Genomic DNA, 25371 nt, shown 5'->3' with positions numbered 1-25371 from the left:
AGACTTTTTCCATTTATTAAAAACATATCTTTAGAATAGAAAAATCTCGAAGAAGAAGAGTGTGTTGATCTTGTGAGAAGCAGTGACCTCTCTAGTTCTGTAATCAACATGGACGTGGCAAGAAATAACAAAGGCAGTAAAGAACAATGTTAAACCAATCAGTATATGGTAATGACAGCAGCAGCAGAAGAGTGTGCTTCTCTTGTGTGAAGCAGTGACACTATCTTTCCATGTGAACAAGCTCATGTGGACAGGGCTAAAAATACCATAGAAAGTAACATGAAGTGGCAGGTACAGAACAATGATAAACCAATCAGTCAATTATAATGAAAGCAGCAGCAGAAGAGTGTGCTTCTCTTGTGTGAGACAGTGACCTGTCTTGTCATGTCATTAAGGTAACAGGAATAACATAGCATATGAGGTAGCCACATTCAATCTCACATGACAAATGAACAACAAATGGTTTCTCTAGTATATGTGTAGACCACTGAAGAAGGTGGATATGTGGCCCAGCAGCTAGGACACCGGTGGGGAGGCAGTGACTAGTGGACCACAAGGCATTGAGATATCAAGTATAGACGTCAGCTAGGGCTACAAAGTGACATATGTCACGTCACACTGAAGTCGCAGCGATACATTGCAATGTGTTGGATTTTCAGTCGCTGGTCACACATGACACACTTGCCATAGGCTTCAATACAAGTTGCACACGACACACTTGTCATTAGCTTCAACACAAGTTGCACACAACACACTTGCCATAGGCTTCAATACAAGTCGCACACGACACACTTGCCATAGGCTTCAATACAAGTTGCACATGACACACTTGCCATTAGCTTCAACACAAGTTGCACACGACACACTTGCCATAGGCTTCAATACAAGTTGCACACGACACACTTGCCATAGGCTTCAATACAAGTCGCACACGACACGCTTGCCATAGGCTTCAAAACAAGTCTCATGCAACTTCTGTGTGACTTATCTACAACTTGACTATTTTTCTACAGCAAAATCACAGCTCGCTCAGATAAGTTGCATAAATGTGTCTGTGGCTTGACGTTTCAAAGATTTGCTGTCGTGCGACACATGTCAGCATGTGGTACCTGCCTAAGGCCAGCGTCACACTAAACGTATGGAAAATCGGTCCGAGTCTCCTTTCCGAGAGTCCACAAGTGTTCTCCGTATGGTCATCCGTGTGTAGTGTGTTTGCAGTGCGATTATGCAATTTTCTCGCACCTATGTATCCGTATGACATCCGTATGACATGCGTATGGCTTTCTATTTCTCACTGATTTTCCCTATTGAATTTAATGGCTCACTGGGCTGAAATGAGGAAAATGTGTGTGTATTTCTCGCAAGCTACACAGATAATCCGTGTTGTGTCCCATAGACTTGCATTGGCGAGACTCGAGCGATATACACGCAAAATCACAACTTGCTAATAAGAAAAAATACGGTGATGTGAGCTGCCCCATAGATTAACACTGATCCAAGTGCTATGCAATGTTTTCTCACACAGCACTCGTCCGTATTCTACGGTAGTGTGACCCCTGCCTAAAGCTGGACATACACATCAGAAAGTTGAGCGTTCAGCTTTCTCCCTCACCATCTATGCATATTCACGCTCAACATCATGTGTTCTGTATAGAGAGGGGAAACACGCTGCTGTCAGATACTGATGTCCATCATCTGCTGGGGAAGAGTCGGGAGGCCTCCATACACGTCAGCCAGGTGGTCCAGTAAGTTTGGCAGACTGTAATTTTATTTGTACAAAGGGGCTTTAGGAAGACAGTGATAAGAATCCTAACTTTACTATTTCCTAACATGGTAGTCATGTTGGTGTGGCTGGAATTATGTGAAAGGAGTTAACGATTACATTTACTCCTTTAACATTGGCAGCATCTGGAAAATGTAAGAGACTGCAGACTAATAGTGGATGAAACGATGCATTTTAACATGTTCAGGTGCAAAAAGACGGCAATATTGTAAGATCTCCTAAGCTTCCAGATCTGCCGTTATTCAATCTGATATCAGCCTCGGATAGAAAGCATATAAAAAATAAATACCATATTTAAACCATTTTCTAAAATACATAAACTTACACCCACACAGTCAGAAAATACTAATGCAGCTGTAAGACTTCAGCCTACGAGCCACAAATAAGCACTTATTCATCCTTACAAAAAACTGAGAAAAACTCCTATCCATAAGAAAGCAATAGAAGGAAGCCCATGATCCAGCTTCTTCTGCCAATCAAGGGAATCGATAGGCAGGATTTCACCCCCAAACTATTTATATGTGGATGTAGCTCTCTGAAAGACAAGTCCAGTGTCATGCCAGCGACTCTCAAGTGCCTTTATAGCATCGCCCTATTCTCTGCTCCTCCCTGTGTCAGGCCACTGCGCTGAGTCCTCATGCAGCACTTCCAAACTCTGCTGCATATCCCTGCTGTCTCCACCTGGCTATAGGTATGTACGCCAGATCCTTCAGGAATTTAACAATGCTGTGTCCTGCAGGATTTGTCTTCCCCAGCTAATTACCTGGCCAGGCAATGGACATATTAGGCAGCTTCTCCCTCCTCGCCTTTGCCTGAGCTTAGGTTTTAGTTGCATTTGTCTCTAGCTTCCTGCTCAGATTAGTCTCATTTATTATCAACCTGGCTTGTCCACTCATCTACTCTGATCTTTCCACTTCTGACCCCGGCTTACAAAGTGAACCCGTGTTGGGTAGCCTGACCACTCACCGTCTCACTATGCCTCTGTGTCACCCTCCTGTACTCGGTATACCTGCTCTGACATGTGGGTCAAGTGCTGCAGGTCCAGGGACTGCCCGGGCGTGACACCTGGCGACTACCTGCGGCCATGTCCATTCTCACCACCATAGGTTTTAGCTAAAGCAAGGTAGTCGTTTAGTTACGCCTCTAAGCCGGGCCCGTGGCTTAGTAGGTACACACTCACTCGCGTTACATCTAGCAATACCTTTACGTGGCCAGTCCGTTCCTCCATCCCTGAGAAACCAGCTTTTGAATGGTTTTGCAAATGAGTATAGATCTGAAGCCTCTGTCACTCCAGCTCTATTCCCCACCAGCTTTGCCTCCTCTTACAAGATTCACATCCTCTATGTAGTGGGACTTCGGGCGTTGTCAGTCAGACAATTAACACTTATTAAGGTGATAACTAATTTATTAGTGGGGATCCTACTCCTGGGACTGTCACTAATCAGCAGAACAGGGGACATTTATTCTTGTTAGAATGGAGCGGCTGTGTGCATGCTCGACCTCTGCTCCGTTAATTCTCCAAGGGCCTGACAAGTGGTGCGCTATGGATTTTCCAGCAGCCCCATAGAGAATCAATGGAGAAGCGGTAAGACATCGGATCTGTTGCTCCACTTTGTAATGACTGTAAAATTGCCCCCCGAGGATCTGCCGATCAGTGTGGGTCGCAGCAGTCAGACCTCCACCAGTCAGTAAGTTATCACCTATGCTGTGGACAAACGATAAATTGATTTCACTGGACAGCCTGTTTAACTCTTTTACCCTTTGGCTTTTTTCAGCTAATTTATTACCAAAGACCACATCAAAGTTAAATGCGCAGTGAACCATGTTTCCATGGCAACCCCAGAGCAAGCAGATTCGAGATCATGAAAAGGAGTTTTACATGATCAAGTGTCAGTAAAAAAAAAAAAAAAAACTATGGGGCACACGATTCAGCATCACATAACACTCCATGCCTTGTCGCACGTGTATTTTAATATTGTGAAATGTGCATACGTCTTGTCCAGGCTACGCCCTATGCCCTGACTCATGTGCTTCCCAACCATATACCCCCTTCACCAAGCCACGGAAAACAGAACAGCTAAGGAAAATGTGCAGAGGAACGTTCATTTACACCTCTCCTGGCTGAGGAAATTGGGACATAATGCTGAAAATGAGACAATTTCGCTAAAAGACACGCACGGCGCTCACTAGTAAAGATCACAGCCGGAGGGGGATTACTGTATAACATACTTACTGGTAATTTGCCTCTGTTTAGTATGCCTGTTAGATACTTCTTGGCTTGATGCAGTTTTGGCTCCTTGCTTTCCATTAATGGAATGGAGAATTTGAGTTTGGCAACGTTCTCCCTTAACGAGAGCTCCAGCAGAGCCTCAGCGAGCAGCAGGTTCGTAAAGTCATCTGTAATGCAAGGGTTAAAGCAGATGTCACAACGGACTGGATTCCCATATAAAGAAGGATGTGATCCCAGGACTATATGACCACAATGACTGCACACAATGCAAAAGGAAAAAGACAGTAAATTAAAACGGCGCTTTATTCTGTCAATCTGGAACTTCCTCTTAACGAGCCGTCATACTGCCGACTTACACAAGGTGATTTACGACATTGGTTTTTAAAAATAAGGTAATCTCATATTTTCCAAATCTGCAGAGCATCAATTTATACTGCAGGACTTCATTGCAGATTCGACTCTTTGCTAATCTGCAGCACAGGTCAATTTCTGCTGCGGATTTTCCAAACGAGGCTACTGAAATATGCAGTGGATTTTACACCTGCGGATACTCACGTGCACATTCCTACAATCACAGGTTTTTAAGAAGTTTTTATTTTAAGTTGGTCCACTCCAATATCTTCCTTAAAAAAACACAAAAAATGCCTGGAGAACTCTTCCTACCCACTCTGTTGTTCATATGAGAAAAAAAAAAAAAAAGTGGTGGAAAAAAAACGTGTCTGACACTTTTTTGAAGTGGAACCTGCTGGAATCAGTTCCCAACAAAGCGCTGTCCAATCAAAAGGTTGCAAAAACACATCAGGAAAAGAAAAAAAAATCACCAAAAAGCAGACTTACCGTAAATGCCCTGGGCGTGATCATACATACATACCTCTGCCCCCCTGGCTGTTTTCACCAAACAATACCATCTTACTCTACTTATATGTTATATATATATATATATATATATATATATATATATATATATATATATATATATATATATATATATATATATATATATATATATATATATATATATATATTATATATAATATATATTATATACACACATATATATATATATATATATATATATATATCATATAAACGTTATTCCAATATAATAAAAAAAAATCAGACAAATGTGTATATACACACACACAATTAATATTTGATTGAGATACACAACTACACAATAAAAATAAAATTAAAAAGTTAACCGTAAAAACAAAGAACAATTAAATCAAAGGGAGGCCGAGGAGAGACACAAAGTAATGAAAATAAGGTTACAATACAAAGGGTATCCACCAGATGGCAGATTACTACCAAGGAGTAATGATAACAGGTATGTATAGGACTAATATATATATATATATATATATATATATATATATATATATATATATATATATATATATATATATATATATATATATATATATATATATATATACATATATACATATATATATATATACATATACTCACTGGCCACTTTATTAGGTACACCATGCTAGTAACGGGTTGGACCCCCTTTTGCCTTCAGAACTGCCTCAATTCTTCGTGGCATAGATTCAACAAGGTGCTGGAAGCATTCCTCAGAGATTTTGGTCCATATTGACATGATGGCATCACACAGTTGCCGCAGATTTGTCGGCTGCACATCCCAAAGATGCTCCATACAAGGCAGGATGGATCCATGCTTTCATGTTGTTTACGCCAAATTCTGACCCTACCATCCGAATGTCGCAGCAGAAATCGAGACTCATCAGACCAAGCAACGTTTTTCCAATCTTCTACTGTCCAATTTCGATGAGCTTGTACAAATTGTAGCCTCAGTTTCCTGTTCTTAGCTGAAAGGAGTGGTACCCGGTGTGGTCTTCTGCTGCTGTAGCCCATCTGCCTCAAAGTTCGACGCACTGTGCGTTCAGAGATGCTCTTAGGCCTACCTTGGTTGTAACGGGTGGCGATTTGAGTCACTGTTGCCTTTCTATCAGCTCGAACCAGTCTGCCCATTCTCCTCTGACCTCTGGCATCAACAAGGCATTTCCGCTCACAGAACTGCCGCTCACTGGATTTTTTTTCTTTTTCGGACCATTCTCTGTAAACCCTAGAGATGGTTGTGCGTGAAAATCCCAGTAGATCAGCAGTTTCTGAAATACTCAGACCAGCCCTTCTGGCACCAACAACCATGCCACGTTCAAAGGCACTCAAATCACCTTTCTTCCCCATACTGATGCTCGGTTTGAACTGCAGGAGATTGTCTTGACCATGTCTACATGCCTAAATGCACTGAGTTGCCGCCATGTGATTGGCTGATTAGAAATTAAGTGTTAACAAGAAGTTGGACAGGTGTACCCAATAAAGTGGCCAGTGAGTGAGTATATATATATATATATATATATATATATCCACAAAATTAATTACAATGTAATTCTGTGAGTTAAATAAATATACAGATATTTTGTGGTGCAATGTAATGCACAAGAGATGAAATCAGTAAAGAAAAAATAAAAAGATACATTATAATCAGACATACCCCCAAAAAATTTATAATAGACTGTGTCACCACATCGGCCTCCACCTCAAACCCCCTCCTCTACTTTCCTGACTACACAGCCAGTGAGCGGTCAGGTCGAATACGGCATTAGCTCTTTGTTTTTTCTTTTTATCAGAGGAATTTATGAATGATTCTCTTTGGTAAGATTCTGGCATTGTGAAATACAGTTCTCTCTGCTGCAATACAGTGGCAGATAACAGAAATCTGTGGTTTATCGTCTGGAAATTTCACAATAAAAACTATTAAAAAGCTAAATTTTCACTTAAAGGGGGTGGCCACTATAGCTTTACTTTAACCTGTAATACTTGCTGTACATATTAGTAAGTGCCACAAAATCTTGTCCCCCAACACAAAAGCAGAAAACCACGACTCCTTCACACGGGTCCAGGTGCTGTAGATCAGCTCCAAAAAAGAATGGATGGTCTGCAGTCCCGGGGAGCCACAAAGCAGGGTACTGGAACGGTGGTCTCCAACTCCACTCCGGTCTACATAATTAATTACATGGCCAATGGACCAGGTCCTGAGAATCGGTTTGCATTATCTTTATTGAGGATCTATCCTGCGGACAGTTCATCAATGTCCTAGCAATGGAACACCCCTTTAAAAGGGTTACCTCATAAAGTCATCGTCCAGTCCTGTCCATGTGCTTTATTAGAGCATTTGGCCACCATAAAGGAGTAGCTTCCTTGGCTCCTCTATGTGTAAGAGATGATGGACGTTCTGAACTTATAATATATATATATATATATATATATATATATATATATACGCTGCTCAAAAAAATAAAGGGAACACTAGAGTCCCACATCCTATATTTCACTGAATGAAATATCCCAGTTGTAAATCTTTATTCATTACATAGTGGAATGTGTTGAGAACAGTAAAACCCAAAAATTATCAACGTAAATCACAACTAATATCCCACGGAGGTCTGGAGTTGGAATGATGCTCAAAATCAAAGTGGAAAATAAAGCTACAGTCTGATCCAACTTCAGTGGAAATGCCACAAGACAAGGAAATGACGCTGAGTAGTGTGTGTGGCCTCCACGTGCCTGTATGACCTCCCTACAATGGCTGGGCATGCTCCTGATGAGGCAGCAGATGGTCTCCTGAGGGATCTCCTCCCAGACCTGGACTAAAGATTCCGCCAACTCCTGGACAGTCTGTGGTGCAACGTGACGTTGGTGGAGCGTGCGAGACATGATGTTCCAGATGTGTTCAATCGGATTCAGGTCTGGGGAGCGGGCAGGCCAGTCCATAGCTTCAATGCCTTCATCTTGCAGGAACTGCTGAAACACTCCAGCCACATGAGGTCTGGCATTGTCCTGCATTAGGAGGAACCCAGGGCCAAACGCACCAGCATATGGTCTCACAAGGGGTCTGAGGGTCTGGTACCTAATGGCAGTCAGGCTACCTCTGGTGAGCACATGGAGGGCTGTGCAGCCCTCCAAAGAAATGCCACCACACACCATTACTGACCCACTGACAAACCGGTCATGTGAAGGATGTTGCAGGCAGATCGCTCTCCATGGCATCTCCAGACTCTGTCACATGTGCTCAGTGTGAACCAGCTTTCATCTGTGAAGAGCACAGGAAGCCAGTGGTGAATTTGCCAATCTTGGTGTTCTGTGGCAAATGCCAAGCATCCTACACGGTGTTGGGCTGTGACTACAACCCCCATCTGTCGGGCACTCAGACCATCCTCATGGAGTCGGTTTCTAGCCGTTTGTGCAGACACATGCACATTTGTGGCCTGCTGGAGGTAATTTTGCAGGGCTCTGGCAGTGCTGCTCCTGTTCCTCCTTGCACAAAGGCTGAGGTAGCGGTCCTGCTGCTGGGTTGTTGCCCTCCTACACCCCCTCCACGTCTCCTGGTGTACTGGCCTGTCTCCTGGTAGCGCCTCCAGCCTCTGGACACTACGCTGACAGACACAGCAAACCTTCTTGCCACAGCTCGCATTGATGTGCCATCCTGGATGAGCTGCACTACCTGAGCCACTTGTGTGGGTTGTAGAGTCGTCTCATGCTACCACGAGTGTGAAAGCACAACCAACATTCAAAAGTTCTAAACGGGTCTTCTACCGAAAATATCCTTCTCGAGCGGCAGATTTATTACAGAAAAGTCTGCAACTAAAAAAATCCTTTTCAAATATCTAAATTTCAAAATCTGCAGCTCGTTCAATATTGAATTGATGACAATATCTTCCTGACCATGTGATTGGGGTATAAAATACCACATCCCATTCTGAAATAATGTTCATGTGCCCAAAATCTACGGAGGGGTATGAGAAGGGGTTGTCCAAATAGTGGGCACCTTCTTTAAGGCTGTGTGCACACGTCGCGTTTTTGCCACGCGGAATTGTCACAAAACCAGTAGGGAATCCTGCTGCCAGCAAGGTGAAGGACAATCCTGCTTCTCTTTGACTTGCACATTTGGTGCAGAAAATAATTAGCCGCATGTCAATTCTTTCAGCGTTTTTTCACCCATTGTCTTCAATTAAGTCAGTCAAAAACGCTATAAAAAGTAGGTCTAAAAATTATTGCCTATTTGCTGCTTTTTTGTAGCGTTTTTAGACAGCAGCGAATGCTACAGTGACACATAATAATCTACTTGGCTTCACTGTAAATTAAGAGTCAAATGCCCCCTGAGCATCCCTGGAGCACATATTCACATGGTAAGTGAACTCCTCCTGCATTGTTTACAGGTGTATTAAACATATTATGGTTATGTGTGGTCTTTATTTGATTTCGCACCTTGGTCGGTTCATTTGTTCGCACGGGCTTAGTTCTCCCTTTGTGAGATTCCCATACTGTCACCTTGGAGCATTATTTGCACACACCATTTACTTCTTTCTGTCTTTATTTATACATGGTATGTATATTTACTCTATGCATCACACTACCATCCATTATTTACGGTAAATGTTCTTCTTATTCTATGAGTATACACCTTTCCATCTTATATTTACCACTAATGTGTCTGTTTTTTGCATCCTACACATTACACTATTTTCTCTATTTAAATTGTTTTAACATGTATATCCCTTTGAATTGATGGACCAATACAGGATTTTTACATCAATCATTGGAGAAGAGAGTCTCTATTTTTCTGTTAGATCTATATACAGTAGATAAAACTTGTATACAGTGATTTTGGTGCCGATGATGTCTGAACGGTTTTATATTAATTTTATGGTGCTGGTTAAGAATAGGACTTCGGTTTTGCCAGATTGTCTCTAGTTTCTGACATATTTAATAATTAATCAATTAATTACAGTAGAATAGAAGTTGCTTTTATAGCATTGTAAGCCTACAAATTGGAATACAAAATAATTATATGGGATATTTCATTACCCAAGACATTGTTAAAGACTCAAAAGACCAAAAGTTACTGCATTTATCATCACACACTGTGGGGGGAATGCATTAGTTTCATGGATGAAGTATGTCAAAAACTAGAACCAATTCAGCAAAAGTAATGTGATTTTTTAATTCAGCACCCTCAAAATGCCCTAAATCCATACAAAAAAAGCCTTGGCAACTGAAAAAAAAAATGTTTGTAGACCCGTGAATAGATATAGATATACTGTAGACACATAGACAGACATAGACATAGAAATGCACAACCGCCCGTCCTATTGTAAAATGCAAATGTGGTTCTTACTGGACAGTTTTTTTATGGTTAAATAAATGAAAAAATGATGTGGGGTCCCCATTTTTTGTAACCAGCAAAAATAAAGCAGACAGCTGATATCAGGCTGGGAAGGTCACCAGTTATTAGTCCCTTCCCAGCCTAAAAATACCAGCTCGCAGCAGCCATAAAGGTGGAGCATATGAGAGGTTCCTATTCTGGCGCTTCGCCTTGGCTCTCCCCAATTGCCTGGTGCAGTGGCAATCGAGGTAATGGGGCTTGGGATTGATGTTACCTGTGAATTGTAAAAAAAAATCCAAGATCAGAAAAATCGGCAGGCCATTGAGAGTTGCATCTTTCTGTATGATCAGAATAATAGTCTGCCATTAGCTGTTAGTAAAGAACCTCGGTCAATAGAACCGTCTAAGGCCACGTTCACACAATCAGTATTTAGTCAGTATTTGAGGGGCAAAATCAGGAGTGGAACAATCAAGAGGAAAAGTATAATAGAAACACGTGCACAGGGCTGTGGAGTCAGTAAGCCAAACTGCCGAATCCGACTCCTCAATTTCCCTGACTTGCAACTCCAGAACTCCAACCCCACAGCACTGGTCACTACTGAGCATGGACATAAAGTGCAGCACAGATTAATCTCCTCTACAACCCCACAGCACTGGTCACTACTGAGCATGTACATAAAGTGCAGCACAGATTCATCTCATCTCTGACCCCACAGCACTGGTCACTACTGAGCATGTACATAAAGTGCAGCTCAGATTCATCTCATCTACAACCCCACAGCACTGGTCACTACTGAGCATGTACATAAAGTGCAGCACAGATTCATCTCATCTCTGACCCCACAGCACTGGTCACTACTGAGCATGTACATAAAGTGCAGCACAGATTCACCTCATCTACAACCCCACAGCACTGGTCACTACTGAGCATGTACATAAAGTGCAGCACAGATTCATCTCATCTCTGACCCCACAGCACTGGTCACTACTGAGCATGTACATAAAGTGCAGCTCAGATTCATCTCATCTACAACCCCACAGCACTGGTCACTACTGAGCATGTACATAAAGTGCAGCACAGATTCATCTCATCTAAGACCCGACAGCACTGGTCACTACTGAGCATGTACATAAAGTGCAGCACAGATTCATCTCAACTACAACCCCACAGCACTGGTCACTACTGAGCATGTGCATAAAGTGCAGCACAGATTCATGTCATCTACAACCCCACAGTACTGGTCACTACTGAGCATGTACATAAAGTGCAGCACAGATTCATCTCATCTACAACCCCACAGCACTGGTCACTGAGCATGTACATAAAGTGCAGCACAGATTCATCTCATCTCTGACCCCACAGCACTGGTCACTACTGAGCATGTACATAAAGTGCAGCACAGATTCATCTCATCTACAACCCCACAGCACTGGTCACTACTGAGCATGTACATAAAGTGCAGCACAGATTCATCTCATCTACAACCCCACAGCACTGGTCACTACTGAGCATGTACATAAAGTGCAGCTCAGATTCATCTCATCTACAACCCCACAGCACTGGTCACTACTGAGCATGTACATAAAGTGCAGCACAGATTCATCTCATCTCTGACCCCACAGCACTGGTCACTACTGAGCATGTACATAAAGTGCAGCACAGATTCATCTCATCTACAACCACACAACACTGGTCACTACTGAGCATGTGCATAAAGTGCAGCACAGATTCATGTCATCTACAACCCCACAGTACTGGTCACTACTGAGCATGTACATAAAGTGCAGCACAGATTCATCTCATCTACAACCCCACAGCACTGGTCACTACTGAGCATGTACATAAAGTGCAGCACAGATTCATCTCATCTCTGACCCCACAGCACTGGTCACTACTGAGCATGTACATAAAGTGCAGCACAGATTCATCTCATCTACAACCCCACAGCACTGGTCACTACTGAGCATGTACATAAAGTGCAGTACAGATTCATCTCATCTCTGACCCCACAGCACTGGTCACTACTGAGCATGTACATAAAGTGCAGCACAGATTCATCTCATCTACAACCCCACAGCACTGGTCACTACTGAGCATGTACATAAAGTGCAGCACAGATTCATCTCATCTACAACCCCACAGCACTGGTCACTACTGAGCATGTACATAAAGTGCAGTACAGATTCATCTCATCTCTGACCCCACAGCACTGGTCACTACTGAGCATGTGCATAAAGTGCAGCACAGATTCATCTCATCTACAACCCCACAGCACTGGTCACTACTGAGCATGTACATAAAGTGAACACAGATTAATCTTAACTAAAAGCTGAGATCTTTGGATCAGGAACAGAACAGACATCTATAGGACATTTAATAACTTTCCCAAATTCTTATGAAAAACATTTACAGCACATCCTGCATTGTACTACTATACCCAATGTATTATATATTTTAGAAATCAGAAGTCAGTCCATTTTATACAAACTCCCCCAAAATTGACTTCATGACTCTGACTATACAGCCCTGCACATCATCTCTTCTGCATTTATCACCCACTTCTGATTTTGGCTTACAAATACTTATGTAAAATACTGACCAAATACTGAACGTGGCCTAACTCTTCCCACTTACTTTTCATCTCTGCCCATTCATGGACCCTTTTAGTTCTACCCTACTACTGTAGTATTAGAATAATATACGTTGTACCCCAAATCACTGAAATTTACCATCTGTCTTATGCAGAACTCAATGACCACAAAAGAACAGAGTGACAGGTCCTCTCAGCACCCCGACCTGGTGAAATAAGAGTGAAGAAGGGCAGGGCTGTTCCGAGTAATTCTGCACACTGATCGATGCTCAGGTAAATATCCAAAGTTCACTCCACCTAGTCACCGTTTCTATTGTAGGTATTGGATCGAGGGTGGACCATGTCAGATGGCGTCACTGTGCACACGCTGCAAAATCACACAGAAAAATCCCCTTTCATTGGTCTCCGAGAAGGATTTCTGAAGGAAAAGCAAACTTCTTGTCACAAAATATGGTGTGATGATTTCCCATGAGTGCTCGGCCATTAATCAGTCGTTCACAGCCTCATGTATTCATCCATCAGACTGGTATTTCTGCCCTCCCAGTATGTTTCCAGTCTACCCACAGCTTCTAATGTAAAACACGAGAACGCAGACCCACTCTGCTTACTCCTTGCCCACGAACGAAAAAAAAAAATGTGGCTACAGAGAAAAAAAAAGTGACTCAGCCAAGATGTTTATATGAAGACTGGAAAAACAGACGCTTCTCATGTTTTCCATAGAAATGATTACAGTTACGGAGACTAAAATTCCAAAATTAACTCAGATTTAAAAAAAAAAAAATCCAAAAAGCAAGTGAGAACCCTGGTTTCCGAGAAAGATGGGCGTCAAGGGCTCCTGGTTTATGTGGCCCTTGGACAACAGCATCTTAGCGGGCCCCTAATCATTTTGGATTTTTCCTCCTCCGTTCACAAGAGCTATAACTTTTTTAACTATTCGGCTAATAGACTTGTCAGATGGCTTGTTTTTTTGCTAAACGAGCTGTAGTTTATACTATTATATTTTGGGGTGTATACAAGCTTCCTATATCATTTTAGTTCCTTTTTTTTCTTGCAAAATTACCAAAATTAGTAGACCTTTCCATCTCATATTTTTTACTCTGGGATATAAAAGACTAACATCATTTTTTATGAATATATATATTAAAATAATACAATAAAATAAATGAATTAAAAGGAAAAAAATATATATATATATATATATATATATATATATATATATATATATATATATATATATATATATATATATATATATATATATATATTATTTTTTTCAGTTTATTGTATTATTTTAATTAATGCCCTTAGGGAACCTGAACCTGTGATCACTTGATTATGCATACAATACTGCAAAATTTTCAGTGCATTGTAAGATTATCAATCTCCTATAATACCGCAAAGCCTCACGAATGATAATGCCTTTAAAACACTGCAATCATGTCGCAGCAGCTAGACTCAGGTGCTGGCTGTATAACACAATTGGCACCCATGTATTTGCAGCAGAAATTTCTGCCCCTTTTCTGAATCTCTTGGCAGGAAAAATCTTTGCAGAAGAAACGCGACAAAACCACAACGTCTGCACAGACCCTAAGGGCACCATAAACTTCTATGGGTCACAGCTGGATACAGCGGTGTAACATGGTAGTGTGTATTGGCCCAGAGGCCTCACATACACAGTCGTATTAAGAATCCACATAATATGAAGTCATAACAGGGCAACTAAAGAAGTTAATGCGGCCATGTGTCTATATGAGTTATTTTGGACGGATTGATTGCCTGATAGAAGCACTATATGGCGGCACGCCCTGTGCATGGCGCCTTAGGTAAATCTGCCCTTCAGAAGACTGAAGACTCAGACGAATCAGCTCTCCCAGTAATAGATATAACTAAAAAATAGGTGATGATGATTTCTATTTAACTTTATCTAAGAGTAAACTATCTGCACGTACCGCGTGCCTCTACACGTTACACAGTCACAGCCATACTTATCATTTAGGTGCCCCTAGGCAAAACACTTGAACATCAAGTCCAATGGGTGGGGATCCTGCCATGTGGAAAAATGTGCCAATAAACTGAAATACTCTTGGCACAGATACCCAGAGCTTTTCCAAATAAGTTCACACTCGAACCATCAATTTCCACCCACCCACATGTACTTTTAGGCTATGTGCGCACATTGAGTATTTGCTTGCAGAAATTTCTGCAGTTTCTGTATCTCTTGGCAGCAAAAAAAGCGCATTTTGTCGCAATTTTTGGTGTGGTTTTGTATGCATTTTTGTACAGCAATGAAGGCTTTTATGATCTAACTAAACATATTAAAAAAAAAAGGTTTGTGATGTAATTTCTAGGTTCAGCACCACCTTTTTCATTCTGATGCAGTAGCATCTGGGTAATGGGATTAGTGTCAGCAGCTGTCATTGACGCCAAGCCCTAGGCTTAGTAATGAAAACGTAGCAGCAGCGGTCTTACCGCATTTTTTTCCGCGTTTTTATCGTGTGTTTTTTGCGTCTTTTTTTTCCCGGAGCTTCCCAATACAATATATAGCGTCAAAAAACATGGAAATTACACAAAATTAATGAACATGCTGCGTTTTTTTAACGTGATGCGCTTTTTTCGCAGAAAAAAACGCATCATGTGCACAACGAGGAATTCCATTAGAAATAATGGGAAGCGTTTTGTAAGCGTTTTTACAGCGAAAAAAACGCAACATGTGCACATAGCCTTAATGTTAACATTTATAACTCGTTGCCTTGATTACAAACCACAGCTGCCATCTATCAGACAATGAGTGCTGCACTTACAAACTCTTTGCTATAGAGCTTGTATGTGCTGCCCTGAAGTAGGCTGAATGGCTGGCTCTGGCCAGCTTCAGAACCCCTGTGCTCCACCGATGCTGCGTGAAAGAAGAAATGGGCTGTGGAAATAGAGCTAGTTTTGTGCAGAATCTGGAGTCGGTGGAAATGCACCAACTGCAGCTTAGAAGAAAAATATTATCCATTATGTATGAAAACCTAATAACTGTTTGGGACGCCCGTAGCAGCAACAACTTCAATCAAGCATTTGCAATAACTGGCAATGAGTCTTTTACAACACTCTGGAGGAATTTAAGCCCACTCATCTTTGCAGTATTGTTGTCATTCAGCCACATTGGAGGGTTTCTGAGCATGAACCTCCATTTCAAGGTCATGCCACAGTATCTCAATCGAATTAAGATCATGACTTTGACTAGGCCACTCCAAAGTCTTAATTTTGCTTTTCTTATGCCATTCAGAGGTGGACTTGCTGATGTGTTTTGGATCATTATCCTGCTGCATAACCCAAGTGTGCTTCAGCTTGAGGTCACGAACAGATGGACGGTGTGATGGTGCGATATGTTGTGGGTATCATTTTGTGTATATTTATATTTTACTGATTATCATGGTGTTCTCTTGTAGGATGAGTTGTTATTTGCCATCTGATATCAGCCCCCACAGTCCTGTACTGTTATCTCTCCACAGGGTCAGTGAATAATGTTGTTTGCTAATATGCTAATGACATATTGAACTAGCTTGTTGTAACAATGAGCCCCTGCCACCCACCCCCCTAACCTGTGAATGAAGAGAGGGACTTGTAAAAATCAGGGAGGTGAGACACAGATCAGTCTTGTGTGGAATGATGATGTGAACACAGCACGTCAGAGAGAAGGGGAAGCATGTGGACCATTTTTTATCTTCTGTCTGCTGGATTATTGGACTCTCATCTCCTTGGACATTTATCCGGTTACTGAACTGCATTCAGCTTCTGGACTATCTTATCCTTTGTGTGATGGATGGTATATGGATCTTTCGTATTTTTGCCTAAATAAAGCTTTTGGAATTGTTCACTATTCTCTTGCTCTGTTGATTGTGTGGTATCGGAGAAGGACCTGTGACAGACGGACATTCTCCTTCAGGATTTTTTGGTAGACAGCAGAATTCATGGTTCCATGAATCTAATTCCCTTGTCTAATATTTAAATTTGTTTGGTCATCTGAAACATTTAAGTGTGACAAACATGCAAAAGAGGAAATCAGGAAGGGGGCAAACACTTTTTCACACAACTGTATATGAACGGGGGTAGTGGTGGGGGGTTTCTTGATTAAGGATCTGACCATGTCTGGGAAAAAGGATCTGGTTGTTGATTTTCACCAGGCTTATTGTTCTCACTGGAGGTAAGCAGCCACCAGTGGGATCTGTCTTCCCCTTTCTGTACTGGTAACACATGCACATTAGGTCAACAGTTGACTAAAGTGTACGTCCATCTTACGACTAGGCATGGGCCACTCACATGTTAGCGTTAACTGACTTCACATGTATGGTCAAACATATTGATAATAAAGGGTTGGCAGCCACAAACACTACCAAGACACAATCGGCACAGAGAGAATAGATCGCCACTGGACCCCATGCTCAATCATGGAGAGTCAGACAACCGCAGGAGAATAGCCTCCATCTTTCCAGGGCTGTGGAGTGGGAGTCGTGGAGTCGGAGCCCATTTTGGTGGAGTCGGACACAGAGTTGAGGAGTCGAAGTCGGAGGTTTGGCTTACCGACTCCACAGCCCTACATCTTTCTGGACTGTCCTTTAAGTCATAGGGCGCCGTAATATATGACCGGCAGGGTTGTACGGTATTCCATGTACAGCCCATAGTTTAGAGGCATCAAAAATGCCCTATACGATGAGACAATGTACGGAGGAGTAATTCTTCTGCAAAATAATATCCCCATATTATAGCACTGGAGCCACGGGGACTTTGTGTTCCTCTGAACAGCCTCGGTGCACACAGCCCTGCCATATGGCAAATATCGTCAAGGTGATCTGTGCCGCCATCAGGCGCTCGGATGAGATGACGTCCATTGTGACTGAAGCTGGCAGGGTTATTGATGTTTCATTAAAGTAAAACAAACCGACTCTGCCAATACCGGCAGCTGGAGGTGCCCGTCTGGGAGGCAGGCGGTCCGGGTCAGGTACAGACACCAGCATAGTGCACACCTCCCTGAGCAGAAGTATACATGTATATAGGACTTTATTCATCTGTACGTTCTTCAGTGAGAAAACGTCGATAAAGTAATGTTTCACAGAAATAATGACACCGGTCTGCAAGGGTAAAATTGTTTGAAAAGTGGTGATTTTTATCTACTTTCAATCGCTGAACTCAGTAAAAATATCGAAAAAAAATACCGCTTTTGTTCACAAACACTGACTCCATAGGCTATAACTTACACCATACTTTGACCCCTTTGTGACTTTTGGGTCCCGCACCTGTTCGATCGGCAGAATGGGCACTTTTATTCCTGTTAGAATGAAGCATGGGGATAAAAGTGGCCCGTTCTGCCAATCGGTACTGGTTCCACCGATCTATAAGTTATCGCCTTTGGATAGACGATAACTTACCCTCACTGGACTACCCCTTTAATATTTTCGGTTGCCATATTAATAAGTAATCATGTACGGTAATTTGTTATGGGACAGATGAGCAAAAATGTGTCTGATAGGAGAATCCTTCCTCGGATCAAACTCCACTATGGATTTCCTAATGTGTTGTTTTCCAGGCAGATTACTGACTGCCATAACCAGCAGTCTATACACTGCTGACAATTTCATTTGGAAATCAAAAGGAAATGTAATTTCACCACTATGAACACTACTTATATGAAAATGTAGGTTATTTTATGCTTAACCACCCTCTATTCCTATAGGGAGCAACACTGGTCACGTGAGAGAAAGAGACCGGATGGCCCATATTAAAAAAAGGGCCCATGGTGTAATTAAAGGGTTATTCCCATCTTCATAAATGAGTATGGTTGGATAGTACTAGTAAATACAAGCAATTTTGCTATTTAATGCTTATTAAAATTTTCTGCCGTTCTTGAAATATTAACACTTTTCTTTCATTTACAGCTCGTTGCCTTGGAGACCGACCACTTTTGCTGGACAGTAGAAAATGCCCAGTGCTTACAAGCTCTTTTCCATTGAGTGGGTAAGCAATGTTACGAAGCTGGCCAGGATCACTGGAGCGCTCGGTTACCTCCAAATCCTGGCCAGCTTCAAGACTGGGTTTATAAGCTAGACTGCAGCGGTGGTTGGTCTCCTAGGCAACGAGTTGTAAAGAAAAGTGTTTATATCTCGAGAACAGTTGCAAATTTAAACAAGCTAAATATACTATGATATATGAGGCAGCTTTACCTCTGCAGCATTGAGGGAGCGCAGCGGCCGTGAAGCAGAATGTCTCCAGCAATCCTGACCAACTCTATAGGAAAAAAGCATTGTGCGTATTCAGCCACTGCTGCCAGAACTGGAGCAGTGGTCGGTAGCCCAGACAATGAGCAGTAAACAACACAATTAACAATCTCCAGAATAGATGAGATTTTTAATAAAAAGTAAATAATATTACTAAATTCTATTCTAAACTCAGCTGCCCGACTAATCATCCACCTGTCCCCCCGCTATTCCCCGGCCTCTCCCCTCTGTCAATCCCTTCACTGGCTCCCCATTGCCCAGAGAATCCAGTACAAAGCCCTAACCGTGACGTACAAAGCCATCCACAACCTGTCTCCTCCATACATCTGTGACCTCGTCTCCCGGTACTTACCTACACGCAACCTCCGATCCTCACAAGATCTCCTTCTCTACTCCCCTCTTATCTCCTCTTCCCACAATCGTATACAAGATTTCTCTCCCGTGCTTCCCCCCTACTCTGGAACCCTCTACCACAACATATCAGACTCTCACCTACCATCGAAACCTTCAAAAAGAACCTGAAGACCTACCTCTTCCGACAAGCCTACAACCTGCAGTAACCACCGATCATCCAACCGCTGCACGACCAGCTCTGCCCTCACCTACTGTATCCTCACCCATCCCTTGTAGATTGTGAGCCCTCGCGGGCAGGGTCCTCTCTCCTCCTGTACCAGCTGTGACTTGTATTGTTCAAGATTATTGTACTTGTTTTTATTATGTATACCCCTCCTCACTTGTAAAGCGCCATGGAATAAATGACGCTATAATAATAAATAATAATAATAATAATAATAAAGTTGTTTAATTTTATCAGCACTTTGGAATTTCACCCATTTATTATAATAAGAGAACCTTTAAAGCGTCATTTCCAACATACGGGGCGGGAGGTTTTCACGATGCATCTGATTAGGTGTACCCTGTAAATACGCTTTATACCCTGAATATACCCTTTATATATTCTGTATATACCCTATAAAAACCTTATATATAGTCTGTACACCCTGTATATACTCTGTACACTCTCTATATACACTGTATACACCCTTTATATAATCTGTACACCCTCTGCATACCCTGTATATATTTTGTATATCCTGTATATACTCTGTACAATCTCTGTATACACTGTATATACTCTGTACAATCTCTGTATACACTGTATATACTCTGTACACCCTGTATATACTCTGCACACCCTGTATATATCCTGTAAATACTCTGTACACCCTCTGTATACACTGTACATACCTTGTATATAACCTGTATACTCTGCATATACTCTGTACACCATGTATACACCCTGTATATACTCTGCATACCCTGTATATATACTACACAAAGATGATATCAAGGTCGTTTGTTTAATTAGAAAAATACAAAAAACTTTATTAATAAAATATAGTGTATGGGGATACAGGAAACACAAATACAAAGTTGATCACATCATGAAATACAATAAAACACAATATGGCCACGCCAGAACCTAGTTCCATATACAGGGAATAGTAGTAATCACAAATTTATATAATAAATCACCCTCCCTTACACCAAAACACCTCCTAATGAGGACAACCACTACTACTCAAAAGTGTCAGTATGACCACACTATTAGTGTTCCCAAGGAATAGGGTACTCTATCTAATAGTATCAAAGGTACGAGTCTCTACTAGTATTAAATTAGGCTGAGCGCTAAGTAACATATGGAGCACAAGGTAATCCAATATTTGCAGCTCAGTAAAAACACCTAGCCTATAGTATGATACAAATACCCTGTATATACTCTGTACACCCTGTATACTCTGTATATATTCTGCACACCCTGTATATATCCTGCATATACTCTGTACACCCTGACTATAGCCCCCACCCTGGATCTGCCCCCATCCACCTTCCCTACAGCTCCTACCCAACATCCCCACAGTCCCTATCCCTATTGCCATTATACACTTGCTTTGGCAAAACTGATGTGTATTTGGTCCTGCCAATAAAGCTTCTTTGAATCTTGAATCTACTCTGTACACCCTGTATATATCCTGTATATACTCTGTACACCCTGTATATATCCTGTATATACTCTGTACACCCTGTATATACCCTGTATATACTCTGTACACCCTGTATATATCCTGCATATACTCTGTACACCCTGTATATATCCTGTATATACTCTGTACACCCTGTATATACCCTGTATATACTCTGTACACCCTGTATATATCCTGCATATACTCTGTACACCCTGTATATATCCTGTATACTCTGTATATACTGTATATATCCTGTATATACTCTGTACACCCTGTATATATCCTGTATATACCATGTACACACCCTGTATACTCTATACACCCTGTATAAATCCTGTATATACTCTATACACCCTGTATATAGCCTGTATATACTCTGTACACACCCTGTATACCCTGTATATACTGTATACACGTCCCCGGCTGTTTCCACCTCCTGTAACTTCCTGTATATACTCTGTACACCCTGTATATATCCTGTATATACCATGTACACACCCTGTATATACTCTGTACACCCTGTATATACTCTGCACACCCTGTATATATCCTGTATATACTCTGTACACCCTGTATATACTCTGCACACCCTGTATATATCCTGTATATACTCTGTACACCCTGTATATACTTTGTACACCCTGTATATACTCTGTACACACCCTGTACATACCCTGTATACCCTGTATATACTGTATACACGTCCCCGGCAGTTTCCACCTCCTGTAACTTCCTGTATATACTCTGTACACCCTGTATATATCCTGTATATACTCTGTACACCCTGTATATACTCTGTACACACCCTGTACATACCCTGTATACCCTGTATATACTGTATACACGTCCCCGGCTGTTTCCACCTCCTGTAACTTCCTGTATATACTCTGTACACCCTATATATATCCTGTATATACTCTGTACACCCTGTATATCCTCTGTACACACCCTGTACATACCCTGTATATACCCTGCTGTATACTCTGTATATACTGTATACACGTCCCCGGCTGTTTCCACCTCCTGTAACTTCCTGTATATACTCTGTACACCCTGTATATACTCTGTACACACCCTGTACATACCCTGTATACCCTGTATATACTGTATACACATCCCCGGCTGTTTCCACCTCCTGTAACTTCCTGTATATACTCTGTACACCCTGTATATATCCTGTATATACTCTGTACACCCTGTATATACTCTGTACACCCTGTATATCCTCTGTACACACCCTGTACATACCCTGTATATACCCTGCTGTATACTCTGTATATACTGTATACACGTCCCCGGCTGTTTCCACCTCCTGTAACTTCCTGTATATACTCTGTACACCCTGTATATATCCTGCATATACTCTGTACACCCTGTATATATCCTGCATATACTCTGTACACACCCTGTACATACCCTGTATATACTGTATATACTGTATACACGTCCCCGGCTGTTTCCACCTCCTGTAACTTCCTGTATATACTCTGTACACCCTGTATATATCCTGTATATACTCTGTACACACCCTGTACATACCCTGTATATACTGTATACACGTCCCCGGCTGTTTCCACCTCCTGTAACTTCCTGTATATACTCTGTACACCCTGTATACATCCTGTATATACTCTGCACACCCTGTATACATCCTGTATATACTCTGTACACCCTGTATATATCCTGTATATACTCTGTACACCCTGTATATACTCTGTACACACCCTGTACATACCCTGTATACTCTGTATATACTGTATACACGTCCCTGGCTGTTTCCACCTCCTGTAACTTCCTGTATATACTCTGTACACCCTGTATATACTCTGTACACACCCTGTACATACCCTGTATACCCTGTATATACTGTATACACGTCCCCGGCTGTTTCCACCTCCTGTAACTTCCTGTATATACTCTGTACACCCTGTATATACTCTGTACACACCCTGTACATACCCTGTATACCCTGTATATACTGTATACACGTCCCCGGCTGTTTCCACCTCCTGTAACTTCCTGTATATACTCTGTACACCCTGTATATACTCTGTACACACCCTGTACATACCCTGTATACTCTGTATATACTGTATACACGTCCCCGGCTGTTTCCACCTCCTGTAACTTCCTGTATATACTCTGTACACCCTGTATATATCCTGTATATACTCTGTACACCCTGTATATATCCTGTATATACTCTGTACACACCCTGTACATACCCTGTATACCCTGTATATACTGTATACACGTCCCCGGCTGTTTCCACCTCCTGTAACTTCCTGTATATACTCTGTACACCCTGTATACATCCTGTATATACTCTGCACACCCTGTATACATCCTGTATATACTCTGTACACCCTGTATATATCCTGTATATACTCTGTACACCCTGTATATGCTCTGTACACACCCTGTACATACCCTGTATACTCTGTATATACTGTATACACGTCCCCGGCTGTTTCCACCTCCTGTAACTTCCTGTATATACTCTGTACACCCTGTATATACTCTGTACACACCCTGTACATACCCTGTATACCCTGTATATACTGTATACACGTCCCCGGCTGTTTCCACCTCCTGTAACTTCCTGTATATACTCTGTACACCCTGTATATACTCTGTACACACCCTGTACATACCCTGTATACTCTGTATATACTGTATACACGTCCCCGGCTGTTTCCACCTCCTGTAACTTCCTGTATATACTCTGTACACCCTGTATATACTCTGTACACACCCTGTACATACCCTGTATACTCTGTATATACTGTATACACGTCCCCGGCTGTTTCCACCTCCTGTAACTTCCTGTATATACTCTGTACACACTGTATATACTCTGTACACACCCTGTACATACCCTGTATACCCTGTATATACTGTATATACTGTATACACGTCCCCGGCTGTTTCCACCTCCTGTAACTTCCTGTATTGCATCTAGAGATTACACAGCAGTCATGGAGGTGGCTGTTCTCTGCCAAGTCACCTGCTCCATCTACTTCACCTTCACACTCCTAATTACACCACAGCTCTCAGCGCAGGATGATGAGAGTCGTAGTCCCGCGCTCCTACTCATTGCCACTCACCACTAGTGTCCTGGACCTTGGGTGCCAGCTGCCTGACCAGGAGCAGGATCTTCTCCCATTGGCACTCAGCCCTGCAGCGTTCAATCTCCGCCTCCAGCTTCAGGTGAGACTGGGACAGCCGAGAAGCCATGATGTGTCATCCCAGTGCGGGACCCGGCAGCCGAGGAGCGACCACTACACAGCGCTGCCGCTCAGGACACAAACTGGCTGCTGCCACAGCTGCCCCGCCCACTCTGCCCCACGGCGCTCACTGATTGGCTGCCGATATAGGGAGACTAGCGCTCATTGGTCACTGACTATTTCCTTGACAGACACCTTGTACATGTACAGAGGCTGAGCTGTCACCGAGCAGAGAATCACAGGACATCACAGAGAGACGTGTGCAGGAATGGCCGAGGCCAGCCAGGGACAGACAGGTACAGGTGTGCTGGAGACAGAGGACATCACAGAGAGACATGTGCAGGAACGGCAGAGGCCAGCCAGGGACAGACAGGTACAGGTGTGCTGGAGACAGAGGACATCACAGAGAGACATGTGCAGGAACGGCCGAGGCCAGATAGGGACAGACAGGTACAGGTGTGCTGGAGACAGAGGACATCACAGAGAGACATGTGCAGGAACGGCAGAGGCCAGCCAGGGACAGACAGGTACAGGTGTGCTGGAGACAGAGGACATCACAGAGAGAGACATGTGCAGGAACGGCCGAGGCCAGCCAGGGACAGACAGGTACAGGTGTGCTGGAGACAGAGGTCATCACAGAGAGACATGTGCAGGAACGGCCGAGGCCAGCCAGGGACAGACAGGTACAGGTGTGCTGGAGACAGAGGCCATCACAGAGAGACGTGTGCAGGAACGGCCGAGGCCAGCCAGGGACAGACAGGTACAGGAGTGCTGGAGACAGAGGACATCACAGAGAGACGTGTGCAGGAACGGCAGAGGCCAGCCAGGGACAGACAGGTACAGGAGTGCTGGAGACAGAGGTCATCACAGAGAGACATGTGCAGGAACGGCCGAGGCCAGCCAGGGACAGGCAGGTACAGGTGTGCTGGAGACAGAGGACATCACAGAGAGACATGTGCAGGAACGGCCGAGGCCAGCCAGGGACAGGCAGGTACAGGTGTGCTGGAGACAGAGGACATCACAGAGAGACATGTGCAGGAACGGCAGAGGCCAGCCAGGGACAG

At 42.7% G+C, this 25371-nt stretch overlaps 1 protein-coding gene across 3 annotated transcripts in view; it reads right to left on the bottom strand.

Moving 5' to 3' along the window:
• The window catches only part of TTC7A (tetratricopeptide repeat domain 7A), a 390080-nt gene extending 365658 nt beyond the window's left edge, over positions 1-24422 (bottom strand). For 2 of the 3 annotated variants that reach the window (XM_077282426.1, XM_077282427.1), the window contains exons 1-2: positions 24188-24422; positions 4017-4180 (exon numbers count right to left, since the gene is read on the bottom strand). In XM_077282426.1, coding sequence (XP_077138541.1) covers positions 4017-4180; positions 24188-24317 — 294 coding nt within the window. In that variant the 5' untranslated portion in view covers positions 24318-24422. The remainder of the gene's footprint in view (positions 1-4016; positions 4181-24187) is intronic. The other variant, XM_077282428.1, reaches the window with a different exon arrangement.
• Between the last annotated feature and the right edge of the window lie 949 nt (positions 24423-25371).

The sequence above is a fragment of the Ranitomeya variabilis genome, chromosome 2 (assembly GCF_051348905.1).
Source record: "Ranitomeya variabilis isolate aRanVar5 chromosome 2, aRanVar5.hap1, whole genome shotgun sequence".
NCBI lineage: Eukaryota > Metazoa > Chordata > Amphibia > Anura > Dendrobatidae > Ranitomeya > Ranitomeya variabilis.
The sequence above is the reverse complement of the archived record's forward strand: the minus strand, read 5'-3'. Positions and strand labels throughout refer to the sequence as shown.